Source organism: Equus caballus, chromosome 20 (assembly GCF_041296265.1).
Source record: "Equus caballus isolate H_3958 breed thoroughbred chromosome 20, TB-T2T, whole genome shotgun sequence".
Classification (NCBI taxonomy): domain Eukaryota; kingdom Metazoa; phylum Chordata; class Mammalia; order Perissodactyla; family Equidae; genus Equus; species Equus caballus.
In genome coordinates, this window is record NC_091703.1 from 20942210 (window position 1) to 20961294 (window position 19085).

Consider the following 19085-nt stretch of genomic DNA (forward strand, 5'->3'; position numbering starts at 1 on the left):
TCTTTTCCTAGCTGTCTTCTATATTCCCAATCTCTCGCTAACTTTGAATATTAAAAAAGACAGAGTACTTGATTTGAAAGTCATTTTTCCACCTAAGGCAGAAGGAAATTCTTAACGTGTAGTATGGTACGTTATATATCCGTAATCATTTTTTTTAGAACCATGTTTATCCAGTTCTGAAGGCAGGTATACATAATGTATTGGTATATATTTATAACGCATTTGATCATTGGAAAGATGAAGTTCAAAGCCTGCTCTACCATCTTTTTAAAAAAATACTTTAATCTTATAAAAATGGCAAAATTTAAGATGTGAAAGTACTTATACATCAAATGATTGCTTCTGTTGTCATTAGGCAGAACCTTGCAAGAAAGGTGCCTCAGATTTTTATATTTGTAGAGGCCACAGACTTTGACAGCAGGGAGGAAAATAAAACTCTACATTTTCCTCTTCAACTGAAGAAATCTACTTTAATTGCATCAAATTTTAACTTCCATTTGATTAAAAAATAACAAAACACTAGAAAAATAGCTCAAATCTTCTTAAAAAGTAAGTTTGGCTCACCAAATGGAAGTTTTTCTGGATCTTTCTTTACATGCTAAATGAGCTTTCTGATCTTGGCACTTCAGAGCCACAGTGCTTAAAAAACCAGCAGGTTAGAATCTCAGAAAATATTCTGACAAGGTGTTCTTAGACAAGCTAGCTACTGTGCAGTAACTGGAAATGCTTTAATTTCACTTCCAATTAAAGAACTGAAAAGTGAAACCAGTTTTACCAAGTGAAAACAATTAAAGTGGAACAAGGTGGAAATATATATACCTGCTTATCAGTTTCTATTCAAAATCTATATTGTTCAGTAGCAAAAGACTGCAAAAGTCCTGTTCATCTATCATCTAATTTCAAGCAATGTAATGAGACACATTTAATTCATGCATTTGGAGACATTTGAAAAAAATCCACACATTTCTAATAAATTCCACATTAGGAGATCTTGCATACTACAAAATTTAAGTTGTCTGATACATTTTTTTAATGTCTTGTTTTGGAGAGACTACTCTCCACTGCTTCTTTTCAACCCTGGTTCCAGAAATTATTTATTGTTAACATCTTCGTGTGAATTAGTTTGTGTTATTCCTCAAGAATGGTTTTAGGTTTAGGTAAGATCACAGATCCATCCACAGAAGGGATGCTCTTGTGAGACACACTTGATGGAGTAGTGTGTAGGGGGGGAAAAGATCTTTTCCTCTACCCACCTTAGATTCTCCAGGTGGGGTTCTGTACGTTAGACTGGCCAAAGACAAATTAACAAGAGAAAAACAGAAGTTTATTAATATGTGCATCGCACATATACACATGGAAGCACCCAGCAATGAGTAACCCAGAGGGATATTTAGCACTTGGGTTTGTGTACCGTCTTACGCTACAACAAAGGAAAAGGGATTTGGGGCTTCAAAGCAGGGGCGACAAGTTCTGAGAAGATGACCAGAGAAAGTATGGTGAACAAGAATTGTTAAGTAACGTTTGTCATGCAGATTTAAGTCTTGCCTTTACCCTTGATAAGACTTGTTAAAAGCCCTCTTCTTCCTAATAAGAATTTCCATCTTAATGTCTTTTTTCCCCCTAAATTTACAGATGGAAATTTCCTTTATAGGTAGAAATTTCCTTTACAAAAGGAAAAGGAGGGCCCTGTTTTTACAGCTTTTGCTGGGTCTGCTGGTTCTCAATGGCCTTTAGCTCAAAATAACCCATATGCCTAATAGGTATATTTGGGGGTGGCATATTCTGCTACCCTTCAAGTGTTGGGATGACTGTGTTTACATTCCAGCTCCACCATTGTGCCTTGGGCAAGGTGATTAATTTCTCTGAGTATTAGACTGAGTAAAACTACTACATCCTAGGTTTGTTCAGAAATTTAAATGAGATAATGAGTGTGATCAGCACAGTGTCTAGCACATAAGGATGTTAACTCCTATCATTATTTTTATTATTATTATTGCTACTGCTACTACTGTACTACTAATAGTATTATGAGCTTTCTCCATTCTTCTAATAATCATTACAGTTAAATGACTGCTTATGGTTCCTGTTTTTAAGACTAAAAGTCTTAATGGACATCTAAGAATTCCTTTATATTACAATCAATTTGTGAGTGGGAAAAAAATTGCCCTTCCCTCTTTCCTTCTTTTACTTTCATTCTCCTTTTTTATGTTCTTTTTCAACAAAGAAATTTCTTTCCTGTCTGTCTACTGTTTCCACTGTGTCATCATAGCTCCAGGGACTACATTGCTCTAAAGGTAATGTCTTCTTCAGGAATGATTCTACGATGTTTTGCTGATTCTTATCTCTGATTCTTCTTTATTTGTGTTTTCATATTCAGATTTCTCTCCCCTGTTCTGCTAATGTGGAAGCATTATGAGCCCTTTGAGCATAAGTGTCTGGGTGATTTGGACCCTGCTAAGTTGTGAAGAAATTGAGCTCACACCAAATGCTGCGCTGTCAAGAAATATTATTAGCTTAATATTTTGCCCTTTGAAAATCATTTCACTTTTTCTAAACCAACTAGATAGTAACAGATATAATTTTGTAATTTAATTGTTTCAAGATAATAGCAAGAGTAATGAATTTTTCTTTTAACAATAGCTATTTTAACCATGATCAGTTTTTCTCATTCTATTTTTCTGTTTTCCAAAATCTCAAAAGTGAATTTGTGTTACTTTTATAATAGAGAAAATGTTCATTTTTAAAAGAACAATATGTTCTCATTATTTTATGTGCACTAATTACTTTATGCATCTTTTTTCTAAAAGTACGTAACAGGTTCAGCCTCATAAAATCTGTGAGCCCACCCCCTCAAATGAACACAATTCTGTCTTTAAATGATTTCAACAAAGAATGTTATAATTATTAGATTTCAGAAAAGTGTGAATAGGTAGAGAATCATTAAGTGGCCCCCTAGTGTACTTTTTATTTTCCCAAGTGTACTTTTAAATATAATTGATATTTTTAGACTAAAAAAAGCAGAACATATTTGACAGGTCACTGAATTATTTTACAAAATATACAGCCTTGAATCTCAAGGCACTGGGACATGTTATGTGTTACCTGTTGGAGTTTGCCTGGAAAACTTTTGTTTATCATTCAAAATTGATCTCCATTTTGAGTGAAAGCTTCTGTTGCCAATATAACGGTTTATTTCTTCCTCTCATGTTCTATCTTTGTAATTGATACATACTTCTATTCCAGTGTTTATTGAAAATTGGTTAAGAAAAAGGACTTTGCAGTCTGACAGGCTTAGGTTCCAAATCCAGTTATTCCACTTAGTACTCTTCCTTGTGGACATACATTTATTTTGAACATCTCCAAATGTTAGTTTTCTTCATCCATAAAATGACAGTGTGCCAGTAGGATGCATTAGGTTATGCTGTATAACAAATGATCTTGTAGGGGAGGAAGACATTTCCTCTACCCTCTCTGGGTTCATCTGGCCGGAGAACAAATTAAATTCACATGAGACAGAATAGCAAGAGAAAATTAAACAAAGCTTTATAACATGTATACATGGGAGAGGCTCAGGCAAGCTGAGCAACTTGCCAAAATGGCTGAAGCCCCCACCTTAAATACCATTATCCAGCTAAAGACAAAGGAGGATGTTGGGGGTGGGGGGAGTCAGTTACAGGAGGTTACCAGACAAGCACAGTAAACAAATGCAGATTTAAGTCCTTGCCTTTGGCATTGATTAAGAGTTTCTAGAGTTAAGGTCATCCTCTTTCTTCTTCCTGGTACAGAAAGGGAGGTATCTTTACAGATGGAGATTTCCTTTACAATGTAAATGTCTCTTCCAAAGGGTAAGTAAATTCTACTTTTCAGTTGCTTTCCTGTCTGCAAAGTAACCAGCCTCAAATAATCATCATGCCAAAGAGACATATCTTGGGGTGGCCAGTTCAAGGCCCTCACAATCTCAAAAATTTCAATGACAACAAAAATGTAGTTTTTGCCAATGCTACATATTCATTATGGATTCACCAAAGCTCTGTTCAAGGTGTCTCCACTTCACAACTTAGACTGTAGAAGAGGGAGAAACAGAGACATAAAGAACCACTGGCTTTTCTTAAAAAACAGAAGTCCAGGACCAGAGGGCTCCCCTGGTGAATTCTACCAAACAATCAAATAAGACTTACTACCTCTCCTTCTCAAACTCTTCTAAAAAGTTGAAGAGGAAGAGAAGCTTCCTAACTCATTCTACAAGGCTGGCATTACCCTGATACCAAAACTAGACAAGGACAACACAAAAAAAGAAAGTTACAAGCCAATACCACTGATGAATATCAATGCAAAAATCCTCAACACGACATTAGCAAATCGAATACAACAATACATTAAAAAGATCATACACCATGATCAAGTGGGATTTATCCCAGGGATGCAGGGATGGTTCAACATCCACAAATCAGTCAACGTAATATACCACATTAACAAAACGAGGGATAAAAATCACATGATTACCTCAGTAGATGCAGAGAAAGCATTTAACAATATACAGCATCCATTTATGATAATAACTGAATAAAATGAGTATAGGAGGAAAGTACCTCAACATAATAAGGCCATATATGACAGACCAACAGCTAATATCATACTCAATGGTGAAAAACCAAAAGCTCTGACTTTAAGAACAAGACCCGGACAAGGATGCCACTTTGGCCACTCTTGTTTAACATAGTATTGGAAGTCCTAGACAGAGCAATCAGGCAAGAAAAAGAAAAAAAAGGGATCCAAATGGGAAAGGAAGAAGTAAAACTCATGATTTGCATATGACATGATTTTATATATAGAAAACACTAAAGAATCCATAAAAAGACTATTAGAAATTATAAATGAATACAGTAAAGTTATAGGATATAAAATAAACATATAAAAATCAGCTGCGTTTCTATACGCTAACAACAAAATAGCACAAAGAAAAAATAAGAATATAGTCTCATTTTACAATCGCAACAAAAAGAATAAAATACCTAGGAATAAATTTAACCAAAGAGGTGAAAGACCTGTGCACCGAAAACTGTAAAACATTGAAAGAAATCAAAGAAGACACAAAGCAATGGAAAGAGAACCACTGGCTTTAAAGCTTCTGCCCAGAAATAGTGCCTGTCATTTCTGCCCACGTTTCATTGGCCATTGCAAGTCACACAGCTACTCCTGAGTTTAACTAGGAAGAGATTATAACACTCCCAGAGGGAGGGAAACCAGAATATTTGGCAAATAGTTGTGCAGCCTACCACAGAAATAATAAAAATACCTACATCATAGAGTGAGAGGTCAGATGAGATCAACATAAACTGCTCAGCAGAGTGCCTGACATAAGTCAGTGCTCCATCATCAAAGGAGGCAGTTATGTGTTTACGTGTTTACACAGTTTAGAGGAGGTTATTGTCTTCTTTGTACCCCCAGTCCCAGAAACATAGTTTGTTGTTTAGTAAATACTTGCTTAGCCACATCGTTTTACATACTAAACAACTCTACCTAGAGCAGTTAAATCACTAGAACATTCTTCCTACTGTATACCGCCTAACACATGAAACAAAAGGTATCTAACGTTAGCCTCATTTTGGGTAATCAGACCATAAATAAATGGGAGTTAAATATTTTAAAATAAATCTTTAACATCTGCCTTTCCATTGGATTCTTTAATTATTTATATCATGTTTAAGAGAAGCCAATAGAATTGTCTGAGCTGAATGCTCAATCTAACTGGGCTGCATTTTCCCCATTAAATTGATCAGCTATGATTTGTTCTTTTAGTGTTTAGTAGACTCAGTCTTTTTTTTCCTAAATGGAAGAAAAGGCAATTATATGTATATTACACATTAGTGTTTTAACATATACCTGTTTATATTATATAGTGTTTGAGTCACAACAGAGTTTACAGTTAGTCTTCCTCTTTATTTTATTTTAAAATTAATACAGTAAAATTGACTTTTTCATGTGTGTTCAGTTTTATGAATTTTAATGTTTGTATAGATTCATGTAACCATCACCACAATCAGGATACAAGAACTCCCTTTTGATGTCTTGGCCTTAGCAGAACAGGATAATAATTTAAAAATAAAACCAAACACTAATAATATCAGTTGAAAATAAATGTATGTAAAATTACAACTCTTAGCATTTTGACATTAGTATTAAGACGTATATTTTTATCTTTGTAATGCAAAGTCTGTTTATTCACTCTGACGCTAAGATGAAGTGGTAATGGTAAAGGAGCATTGAAGGCCATTTAACATTTCTGTGAAAGCTAATTAGAACGGACATTTTGTCTCAACTTATTTTAACACAAATATTGAAAACGTTAACTCTGCCGTTTAGAAGTGAATTTCCTGTTCTAATTAAGTTATAGATCAAATGTAAATTAGAATCTGTTCAAAATACCTAATCCTTTCCATTTGGGACATAAGGATTGGAAATGTTCTCTTCTTACGCTCCCTCATTCACTTTCTGATGCTATTAATGATAATTTATTTTTAGATTGCTAAGAGTAAATGTAGGTGCTAGTAATTCACTTAGTAGCTGTTACAATGTCATTAATGAAGTAATGGATGAAATATGATGCTCATCTTATTTTATCTTGACTTATATGATTTGAGAGTGTTGAAAGTGACTCCAGAAATGGGTTGTCCTAGAACACAGGCATAGCTGTTTTGACCTTTGGCTAGAAGTCTTTGTAGGACTTACTCCAAAATAACCATGTTGATTAATTGATTGGGTCATTCAATCATTCATTTATTCAACTATAACTTAAGAAGTATTTAAGGACCAGGCATTGAGCAAGGAAATGTGGAGATAGAGATAAACAAGATATACCCTTGGGATAAAAGCATTGACAGGGAAATAAATGCTAATAGAAGTCTGTACAGTGTGCTCTGACATTGAGAGTAGAACTCCAACTACTTGGAAAAAGAGATATTGAAAAAAACCTGATATCACTACAACAAGGATGAACCTTGAAAACATTACACTAAGTGAAATAAGACAGATGCAAAAGAACAAATCTTGTATGAATAGGGGCGAAAAGATTTTTCTTCTGTCCTTCTAGGTCCTTTGGCTGGTCTAATAATCAAATTGACATGAGACACATTAACAGGAGAAAAACAAATTTAATTACATACATACTGGAGCCCCATAAAAATATGAGACCCAAGGGCAAGTTGGGCAGTTGAGGCTTGTATGCCATCTTGAACTAAGGAATGAGATAGGGGTCTGTGGCATCAAAGGGGAGTGGGATAATTCACAGGACACTAAGAAGGGCAGATGTTTAGTAATTAGATGTTTACTGTGCCATACAGATAAGTCATTCAGATAAAAATTATCTCTGGTAATAGCTCACTCTCTCTGAGCCAGGCCCCCTGTCTAAATTCTTTTAAGTAGTGTAGGGGAGGAAGACTTTTCCTCTACCTAATGTGGGTTCGTCTGGCCCGAGAATGAATTAAATTCACATGAGACAGAATAGCAAGAGAAAATTAAACAAAGCTTTATGAGGACCATGGCCCGGGGCCTTTCTTCCCGAAGGAAGAAAGGACACTGAAGAAGTGGGGTGCACAGAGAGATTTTATACCCCCAAACAGGATGTTTCACATATGATTGAAATGTCCCTCCCACAATAGTCACAAGATTGCCCTGTGGGCACAGTGCTTGATGGACACAGCAGGTAGTGGGTCTGCTATCTTGGAAGGCATAGCAGGAGGCAAGTCTGTTGTCTCCAGCTGGGTGGTCACAGGTGAGCGCAGCAATCGGTTCCTAGCCTAAGGAAAGATGCTTAATCCTTAAAGAAATGCCAACATTGGGAGGGGGAGGGAAGTCAGTTACAGGAGGTTACCAGACAAGCACAATAAAATGCAAATTTAAGTCCTTGCCTTCCCCATTGCTTAAGAGTTTCTAGAGACAAGGTCATCTCCCCTTCTTCCTGGTCCAGAGGGAGATATCTTTTACAGATGGAGATTTCCTTCACAATGTAAATGTCTCTTACAAAGGGTAAGTAAATTCTGCTTTTCAGTTGCTTTCCTGTCTGCAAAGTAACAAGTCACAAATAATCATCATGCCAAAGAGACATATCTTGGGGTGGCCAAATCCAGGTCCCCACAGTAGTTAAGCGAGAGGTGAAAGTTTTTCTTGAGTCTGTTGGGTCTTAATTGACTTCAGCTCAAAGTAATCCACATGCTACAGTGGCACAGTTGGGGAGGCTTGTTCTGAACCACTTCATATGATTTCACTTATATGAGGTACCTAGAATAGTCACATTAATAGAGACAGAAAATAAGATAATGGTTACCAACAGCTAGGGGGTGGGAGGCATAGGGAGTCATTGTTTAATGAACACAGTTTCAGTTTGGGGTGATGAAAAAGTTCTGGAGATGGAGGGTGGTGGTGGTTGCACAACAGTGTGAATGTACTTAATGTCACTGAATTGTACACTCAAAAATAGTCAAAATGGGAAATTTTATGTTATGTATATTTTACCACAATAAAATAAAAAACAATAGGAGCCAAAAATATATATTATCATTTATAGCCACCCCCTATTCTTCTCTTTTTAAGCGAACCAGTTTTTTAAAGGAATTTTTTATAACATTCCCCTCTATCTTTTGCATCTAATTTTTCCTGATAAGATCTTATATGTAACAGCTAAGCTCTGTGAAATTTATTCCATTAGATTATTTGTGTTGTTAAAGTCTATACATATGGATGAAACTTACTTTACTATCTTAATTGAGCTAATAATATTCAGAACATTTGGAATAGTTTTGCATGAAATGATGTATTTAATAAATTCTGAATTCCTGTTTTTTTAATTGAAAAGATTGCCTACATGCTTGAACATGGATGACTCTTGAAAACATTATGAGTGAAAGAAGCCAGTCACAAAAGACCATATATTGTATGATTCTATTTATATGAGATGTCAATAATAGGCAAATTTATAGAGATGGAAAGTAGACTAGTGGTTGTTTAGGGCTGGAGGAAGGGAGTTGTGGAATTGGGAAAATGGGAAGAGACTGCTAGTGGGCATAGAGTTTGTTTTAGGGGTTATACAAATATTCTAAAATTAGATTGTGGTAATGGTTGCACAACCCTGTGAATATACTAAAAAAACATTTAATTGCATACTTTTTATGGGTAAATTGTATGGTATGTGAATTATATCTCAAAAGAACTATTTTTTAAATACTTAATGATATACTTTCTCTTTTCTTGAAGTATTTTCTTGCTTTATCATATATCTTAGGTTACTTGAAAACAAAGCAATGTAAAGTTTAGCGTTTTAAATATGCATATACTTCCTAGCAAAGCTACAATCTGAGAGGGCTTTCTGACTGATAACTATCAATGTGAATGTAAATACATCCGAACACACTCATTAATATATTTTCATATACTCTCACACAGAGAAGGACTTTGTTAAGCTAGTAGTATATGTATTTAAACTCAAGTAGAATATGATTATTAATTTGATGACTTCAGGGTAATAAAAATGAAACAATTCTTTTAAAAATGTACTTATACATAGGATTGCTTTTAAAGATTATACCTGTTTTCATTCAATTCATTATTTTTTCTTTGCTTTTTAGGTTCATAAAAAAATTACAAACATTGAGGTGATTATCAGTTTGTAATAGGAGAGCTCCATGTAAAAGCACCAGATAGAAATACTGTTTTGTTGATCTGGTTAGCCGTTCTCTGGTCCCTGCCTGTACAATAGTCACCATCTCTATTTTATTTTTATACCTATGTTTTAAGCAGCCTTGATCAACCCTTAAATTATAAATTACCGTATATTAAAATAGCTGCCATTTCCATGCTGCTTGCTACCAGAGCTCTCCAACACACACACACACACCCTTGTTTGCGCACATGCCCTCTAGCATTCTTGCCTGTGTACTCAGACACTCTCACCCAGCTCAGAGCACAGGGTTGCTCGTGACTGCCATTTTTCTATTACATTTTGAACTAAGTACTCCTTTTTCCTTTGGTTAACCTGGACCTTGCACATTGTTTGTAAATTACTTCTATAAAAAAAAGTACATTGTGATTCCAATCTAAAGCTCCGACAGACTTTTAGAAACATAACCCATGGTGGGGCAACCTATAAAGTATCTAAGTTTTCCTTATGTATATATTTACCTGTGTATTCACATGTAATTTTTCACTTGTTCCAGAAATGAAGGCAGGCTGATTATATGCTTGTTTACCTGCTTGGCTATGCGCTTGATTACCTGCTTTAGCCAAACTGAACTCTTATTAATTGAAAATTTGTCTTCCTATCAAATAGCAATTATATTCTCTATCCCTTTCTGTGTATATTGATGTGGTTTTAACCCACATGTATATTTATGTGTTTGGTGGCATACTCACCACAGTGCTATAGCCATTGCAGAGATCCAGGGAGAGGAGGAAAACATAATCTCTGCTGTTTTAGAGCTTCCGTTTTGGAGATCCATTATCATATTGCAAGACAAAACCAAGAAACACTTTGGTTAACACCAGGAACAGGTTGCTGAGAAATCATAGAGAAGAAAGTAATCTCTTGCACCAGAGAACCTGTTAACTATAAGCTAAACCTTAAAAATAAGAGAAGAATTTTGAAAGGTGAAGAGACCAAAGGTTATCCTTAACCAAGAGTGCTGAGTAAGAAGAGGGACAGAAGGAAAAACAAAATAAAAAATATGTACTTAGTCTCTTTGGGATACATTAATTTATGTTGTCATGATTCTTTTAGTAGGAGAAATAGGGATGTTAATTAAGAGGCAAGTTTATTTTTATTTTGTGTTCTGGTGCTTACCGTTATAAGGTTACAAAGTCTGTAGCATGAAGATAAAAGTAATTACTAGTGGGAAGTCTCATTTTGAGAGCCAAAGGGGAAAAACCACCAATTTATCCTACTTGTTTGCTATTAACGTTTTAATTTGTAAATTGTCGAGGCTTCATCTAGTGCAGTATCCTGTTTATTGTAGGAGGAGGCCACCCTGAGTGTTTCCAAGAGAAACTGTACTACCCTTGCTGGCCTGGGTCATGTTTGCTGGGACCCCCTTTCAAATGTATTTTATGTAAATCACTAGAAGTTCTCTCTCCTTCACTTACTAGTTAAGGGAATCAACTTATTGAGAAGCTGTTCTGTTTATTGATAGGTTCCCATTAATCTGTGTGAAAATGTGTTACCATGAACTATAAATACTCTCCAAGGAAGAAGAAGAATATTAGATAATTTCTGTAAGCACATATTGGATTATCTTATTTTATTTTCACAATAGCCCAGTAGCCCTGAGTGGTGGGTATTACCACTATCTCCACTTTACAGATGAGAAAACCAAGGCACAGAGATTGAGAGTGAAATTTCGTTTCACAAATTGTGTTATTTGTTAAGGTGTCATGTTTTACCAGAGCAGAGATGTTGAAAGTGAGCTAAAGCTGAGAGTCCTCCCCTTTAGAAAACAAAGGTTTTTGTACAATTATTTTTCTTACACTGTTTAGGAATCTTGATGTTCAGTTATAGAAAACCTGAAAGGCAGAATCAGAGCAGAAGGCCGACATATTTACAATGGGGGTCGTAGTGGTGCCCTGCCTCACACAGCCTTATCCACAGTATGTGTTCAGTATGGATGGGAAGAGCCTACTGACTAAGTACCCAGCCAAGAAATGTAACAGTTTTGTGAAGGGACTCTTCAGGTAATGTGTTAACCGGCTATATTTCTGCTAAATAAGAAATTCTTCAACTTCAGTTCCAATTTAGTAATCTATACATAACTATATATATATACCTGTTAATTCCTGGTAGAGAAGGTAGATAAAGGATATCCATGAATATTGGATATTTGGTTAAGTGAATTTTGTAGTCAAAAGAATTTTTTAAAACAAGCTGTTACTGAGAGGATGACTGATTTGAGTTAATCACTCTTTTCTTCCACTTTGGTAAAAATGCTGTGTTCACAGTCAGTGGAAAGAAAATGGCGAAACAAAGGACGTGGTTGATACATATGCATGACTGACCCCTGAATAACTAAGAGGTGACTATACAGAATTAGCTGGTTCTCTGATCCTGTGAGATCCCTCAAAATATTGTTCTAAGGATGAAATGAGATAACAGATGTGAAAGTGCACTACTTTGAAAACTAAAAATCACTGGACACATGCAAGTTATTAAAAAGCTGCTCCTTTCTTGACATTTTTTTCTCTAATAGACTCTTTGCCTTCCCTCCCTCCCTCTCTCTCTCATTCTCTCGTTCTCTAATTTATGAGCCCACAGCCTTGCAGCAATGGAGAAGGGCTAAATTACTCAATTTTCTTATTGCTTGCGTAAATAGTTGTTACCACAGCTTTCCTTTTATCACTCTTTTCCTACCCTCTTTGTATTCTTGGAAGAATTTTAAAACAATCTCTGGGTTTCCTAATTTGTTTAATTCAACTTGGCTCTCTTTAGCTTTGCAAGGCAGATTCTTCTTCCTGTTCTTCTCTTGTTTTTCTTCTTTCAAACTCTGCATCTTAAAGGTAAATGTCAGTAGGTGACCAGTGGTGAACTGGTTGGCTTCACTGTCTCTTACTGTGCCCTTTGCCTAGTAGATACTCAAAAAAGCTAGTGTTCATTAACTAGCTGAAAAACAAACAGGTGAGTTATAGATTGCTTTTTTCCTCCTTCAGTATAAAAATAAAAAGAGTTGACCTGCCCTAAATTTAGAACCTTTATTCAAGTACATCAGATTATACGACCTCAACTGTTTGCCTTAAGTATTGCTATTTTTCCTGCTGTTGTAACAAGGCAGAATATAAAACTTCTTTGAGGCAAGGGAGGAATGGTGTTTATATTGAACTACTCAAGATCTTTTACTCTGTAGGAATACTGAGTTTATCTCTGTTTTGTCACCTTAGAGAGACGATGAACAGGAGGAAATAACTCATACGTAGAATCGTATAAAAGTAATATTAAATTCCCAGATGTCATCATAGCGTACTGCCAATTGACATTCACTTTAAGAGCCTAGATGATTGGTCTGTTTTCAGTGATGTTTATTTTCTTGCACTTGTGAGTGTTGATCTTAGGGAAACCATTCCCCAATTTGTTAAAATGATTAATGTTTTCTCCCTCTATTTTTTAAAGGAAATGGCAAAAATCCTTAATCATCCCAGAGTCTATGCTTTTCTGCACATACCAGTCCAGTCGGCCTCTGACACTGTGCTCATGGAAATGAAAAGAGAATACTGTGTGGCTGACTTCAAAAGAGTAGTGGATTTTCTGAAAGAGAAGTAAGTCTGTTAATACTTAAGAAAATAATCATTTCTTTTTTCTTTCAAAAGCATGTGGCAAAAATGCACTTATTGTAGCCACAATTAAAGGTACCAGAGAGAAGGCGAGACTTTCGAAGTTTTCAAAGCTTTTAAGTTTCCTTAGGCACCCTTGATGTGGTTTCTTCTTTCTCCTCAGTTTATATCCACCTTCCATCTGTGCCTGACACACCATTAACTTGTGTAAGGTTGCCAGTCTTTCTAAGGTAACATGCATTGTGATCATTTTTATACCTGACCTCGTAGATGAAAACTGCATAGCTTTGCTCTGCTTAAATCTCCTTTCATGTGGCTTTTTGAAGTTGTGAGCTGTTTTTGACGTGGAGGTACACTAAATCATGTAACTATAAAATAGATAATTTTCCACTAAATAGCTTTTTTGAAGAGTATCTGGAATGTGTTTGCTTTTACACACTTCTCCCTGTAGTTTACTTGAAGAATTGTGATTTATAAAGAGATTTGGAGATTCTATTTTTTAAAGGTTAAATTGCTTTTGACCAAAATTAAGGCATATTTACACAATCTCCGACATGAATGATCATTTTGTTGCCACAGAAAACACTTGCAGCCCATAATTATATTCTTCAAAATCCCACTTCTCATCATCACCAAACATGGAATGCCTTCTGTGATTATACAAGGCAGGAAATAGTAGTGCTGGCCAAAGCCGTACAGAACTGTCTCAAGTTGAGGGCAGTGTTCTCCCCTTTGGGGATATGTCATTTATCTTGGCATATTTGTGGCATGGGTCTTCCTACTTTCCATTAATTTTTTTCCATAATTTGTTCCTCTGTTGTTTTTCTTAATTAAGATACAACTTTTTATTTCCATCTTCTTGTTTATAATTATGTACCTTTGTACCATGTTGAAGTACTACATGGATATGATTGCTTTATACAAATTGTAAGCAATTATTTTTTCCACCTTCAGTTAGTCACTTATCCTGAATACATACAAATCTTTTAAGATCTTTTTCCTCCATTTACTTTCTCCTTTCTAGGCGTTTCTTGATTATCCTAACCGCCAGAAATAAAGACACTTAGTGTGCATTTAAACAATTACAGCTAATTGTTCGAATATTCAAATCAGTGAATAGAATGTATATTTATTCTAAGATTTCATAATTACAATCAATAAGTATATACAGCCTTCAAAGTAGAAAACAGAATAATGACGGATCTCTACCATGTCTAATACTTTCTGATCTTGAACAGAACTGAGGTCAAGGCTAAACAATAAGCATTTTTATGTTAGATGCCTGTTGTTGACCTGTATCCCTCCTTTGCATTTATTCTGGCTTATTGTAGGTAGACTTGTCTCATGAAAGAGTCCTTTTGGGCACGCTGGCATTGGTGAATGGAATGTTTTCGAAATTGCAAATAAATTGTTGCACCTGTGAAATTTCTTGCCTCCTGCTTACTAGAGCAGTAGCAAATAATGCACACAATTCATACCTGTTGCACAAGATTTTGCCAAGTATAGACATGCATCCTGTTGTGCAGAATAGACTAGAACACTTTCCAAATAGTCTGTTGCACTAATATGATTCAGTGAGGTTAAGGAATCAACACCTTTCTTTTACCTTCTTTTGGGTGAGTGCTGACTCAGTTGTTTGCAGAATTACTGTGGCTACTCACCTGGGCAACAATTTCACAACAAGTTCTAGCCTTTTAAGTTGCTCCAAAGATGGATCTTTTAAATCTGTTGCATCTTGAACAGTTTCAACAGCATCCATGAGCTGTAAAAAAATCAAAAGATGATCACATCAAAGTATTAGAAAATAGTCTCTTGCCTTTATTCATGGGCTAAGCTCATTGTCCTTTCTTTGGATTCTGAGTTACCCTGAGGCATCTGTGTAGCTTTTCTAGAACTATTCAAACTGTCTGGAAGACCCCAGAACCAAGTACTCTACGCAAGGATTTCCAGTATTTCCAGCACTGGAAATATCAGAAATCACTGGAGAGGATTTTGGAGATGCCTGGAGAAGACACCCCATCCCATACCCATCCATCCACAATTTCAGTTTCAAGTGCTGTGAATCGCTGGAATTGTAGAATGTGAGGCTAGCCATTTAGCATCTCCAGGAGATTTTTTATTACCTCTGTATTGTGTATATGCAGTGAAGGCAGACAATTTCACACTTAGATTATAACCTGATACCTTATAAGATGTATTGAAACACCATAGAAGGCGGCCAATATGATATGCCTGATATATAGAATAGATGACTGAGCAAAAGTACCAGTACCCTTTGGAAAAAAATAAAAAATCAGATTATCACTACTAACATGGTGATCCTTACATAGTTTTAAACACTTCGTCAGAACCATAGGGTTGTGTATTTCGTCCAGTCCATCCTGTTGCTTGTGAAGAATAGTGCAGCCTCGCTCCTGTTAAGACAATATAATCCATCTTTGCTCTTTGTGAAAAAGTTTTGCTGTCCTCTTGGGGGAGTCCATTCGTCCAATCAACAGTTCTCAGCTATAATGGATATTTAGAAATAAATGAAATATTTTAAGCAGACTTCTGCTCTAATATTTTGCTTATTTTTCATGATGAAAACCAGAATAACCTTATGCCAAACAGATTAGTCGTTAGCAGAAACACTACAGTTTCAGGGGTTTCTGTAGACCCACTAGTTTGGATAACTGATCCAGCACAAAATTGTTTTGTCCGGTGTTTATTAAAATTCAATACAATATTGTCATCCTTAGAATGAGGGTCTAATACTGTCACGTTGCCCTGTTGTGTGCCTAACACCCATTCATAAAATGGCCCTGATTTACAGTGGTGTGTTTGGTGCTCTCTTCTTCTGTCTGCTTTTTAGCTCCTGTGTAAATGTGGCCCTTTTCATTTGCATCCTGTTTTCTCTAAAGCCTTAGAAGACTTTGTTGTAATGAGCCTTTAACAAATGAAAGTCTCGTTTATTTTTTCCTCCATCAATGTGAGGCTTCTCAAATATTCATATTATGAATTAGGGACAAGGCATTTCCTAATCTGTTTCCTCAAAAAATCCAATCTTTAAAACAACCTACAGCATTTAAGACTCAAATTTAAACCATGGGAATTGACCTGAAGCTGCAGGCTTTTAAACTACTAATTCAGCGCTATTCGTGGTGCCATGTTTCTCAAACAGTGGAGGTGAAATCTTCTTAATTAATTTTTTTTACAGTTGAAATTGGCCCATGTTTTAGCTGGGAGCAATAGAAGTTTACATATGAGCCAACTTGAAGCTGATTCATTATTCTTTCAGTTGTTTGAAAGTTGGCAGCTATTATCATAACAGCAGCTGGATTGAAGATAACCTAGTAGTGTTGGCACATGTTGAGGCATATGGGAATTTATTAAATCATGCAACCTTTGCAAAGAAAAGTGTCTAAATTACTTAATATACTAATTTAAAACAGCTGGTCATGGGCAGACAATCATATGACTTAAATTATTCCATTCAGATTTATTAATCCAGTTGGAAAATTAACTAAGCAATCTGATGTTTTTATCTAAATGGATAAGATGATTTCCTGAAATGTGTGTGGGATTTGTAGAGATATGGGAGAAAACTATATCAAACAAAGCAAGAGGTGTAATTCTGGTTTTAGGGAGATTTGTGTTTTTGTGATTTTTAATAAATGCTTCATAAATTTTATCACTTTCATTAATTGTCACTTAACTTGCTTCTCCCTTATGTTTTTAACATATTACTGGGGGAAAAATAGTACAGAACTTAAATCATTCGTTTTAATTTTTTTGTATAATTTTGAGAGAGATACTTCTCAATGAGAGGCTTTTTCACTTTGATGTGTTGGGGATGATATAATAAGGGTTCCCAAGGCCTTAGGGCCTTAGACATAGACTTTAACTGGGTCCCCCTCCTTTGAGCAGCATTCAATTTACACAGTCACTCCCCAACATAAACCATATATTCACATATATTCAAAAAATGACAACATGCAGACTTATCTCAATCATATGTCCTAATGCTAAGTAAAAGAATCTCTGAGTCCTCAAATTCACACATGAAAGTATGAAAGAAATATGTAAGAATGTCCCATTGATAGGAATATTTTTTTTTTAAGGTTATGAAAGTTAACATCCTTGTGAAATTACAGTTGTACATCATTATTAGCCATGTTGTAGGTACACCACTTGACCCCTAGTGCCCTCCCCCCACCCCCCTTTCCCCTGGCAACCACTGATCAGTTCTCTTTGTCCATATGTTAACTACCACCTATGAGTGGAGTCATACAGAGTTCGTCTTTCTCTGTCTCGCTTATTTCATTCAACATAATACTCTCAAGGTCTATCCATGTTGTTGTGAATAGGACGACTTTGTCCTTTTTTATGGCTGAGTAGTATTCCATTGTATATATATACCACATCTTCTTTATCCAATCATCAGTTGCTGGGCACTTAGGTTGGTTCCATGACTTGGCTATTGTGAATAATGCTGCGATGAACATAGGGGTGCATGGAACTTTTGGAACTACTGATTTCAGGTTCTTAGGGTAGATACCCAGTAGTGGGATGGCTGGGTCATAAGGTATTTCTATTCTTAACTTTTTGAGGAATTTCCATACTGTTTTCCATAGTGGCTGCATCAGTTTGCATTCCCACCAACAGTGTATGAGGGTTCCCTTTTCTCCACAGCCTCTCCAACATTTGTCACTCTTGGTTTTGGATATTTTTGCCATTCTCACAGGTGTAAGGTGATATCTTAGTGTAGTTTTGATTTGCATTTCCCTGATGATTAGTGATGATGAGCATCTTTTCATGTGTTTATTGGCCATCCGTATATCTTCTTTGGAGAAATGTGTGTTCATGTCCCCTGCCCATTTTGTAATTGGGTTGTTTGATTTTTTATTGTTGAGTTGTGTGAGTTCTTTGTATATTATGGAGATTAACCCTTTGTCGGATAAATAACTTGTGAATATTTTTTCCCAATTAGTGGGCTGTTTTTTTGTTTCACTCCTGTTTTCCCTTGCCTTGAAGAAGCTCTTTAGCCTGATGAAGTCCCATTTGTTTATTCTTTCTATTGTTTCCCTCATGTGGGGGGTTATGGTGTCTAAAAAGATTCTTTTGAAGCTGATGTCAAAGAGTGTACTGCCGATATTCTCTTCTAGAAGACTTATTGTTTCAGGCCTAATCTTTAGGTCTTTGATCCATTTTGAGTTTATTTTAGTAAATGGTGAAAAAGAATGGTTGATTTTCATTCTTTTACGTGTGGCTGTCCAGTTTTCCCAGCACCATTTGTTGAAGAGACTTTCTTTCCTCCATTGTAGGCCCTCAGCTCCTTTGTCAAAGATTAGCTGTCCATAGATGTGTGGTTTTATTTCTGGGCTTTCAATTCTGTTCCATTGATCTGTGCATCTGTTTTTGTAGCAGTACCATGCTGTTTTGATTACTGTAGCTTTGTAGTATGTTTTGAAGTCAGGGATTGTGATGCCTCCAGCTTTGTTCTTCTTTCTCAGGATTGCTTTAGCAATTCGGGGTCTTTTGTTGCCCCATATGAATTTTAGGATTCTTTGTTCCATTTCTGTAAAGAATGACATTGGAATTCTGATTGGGATAGCGTTGAATCTGTAGATTGCTTTAGGTAGTATGGACATTTTAACTATGTTTATTCTTCCAATCCATGTGCATGGAATGTCTTTCCATCTCTTTATGTCGTTGTCGATTTCTTTCAAGAAGGTCTTGTAGTTTTCGTTGTGTAGATCTTTCACTTCCTTGGTTAAATTCATCCCAAGGTCTTTTATTCTTTT

The 19085-nt window shown here is 35.8% G+C and overlaps 1 protein-coding gene across 13 annotated transcripts in view; it reads left to right on the forward strand.

Moving 5' to 3' along the window:
* CDKAL1 (CDK5 regulatory subunit associated protein 1 like 1) overlaps positions 1-19085 on the forward strand; it is a 610319-nt gene that overhangs the window by 374105 nt on the left and 217129 nt on the right. For all 13 annotated transcript variants that reach the window (XM_005603599.4, XM_014734733.3, XM_023624511.2 and 10 more), the window contains one exon: positions 13142-13287. In XM_005603599.4, coding sequence (XP_005603656.1) covers positions 13142-13287 — 146 coding nt within the window. The remainder of the gene's footprint in view (positions 1-13141; positions 13288-19085) is intronic.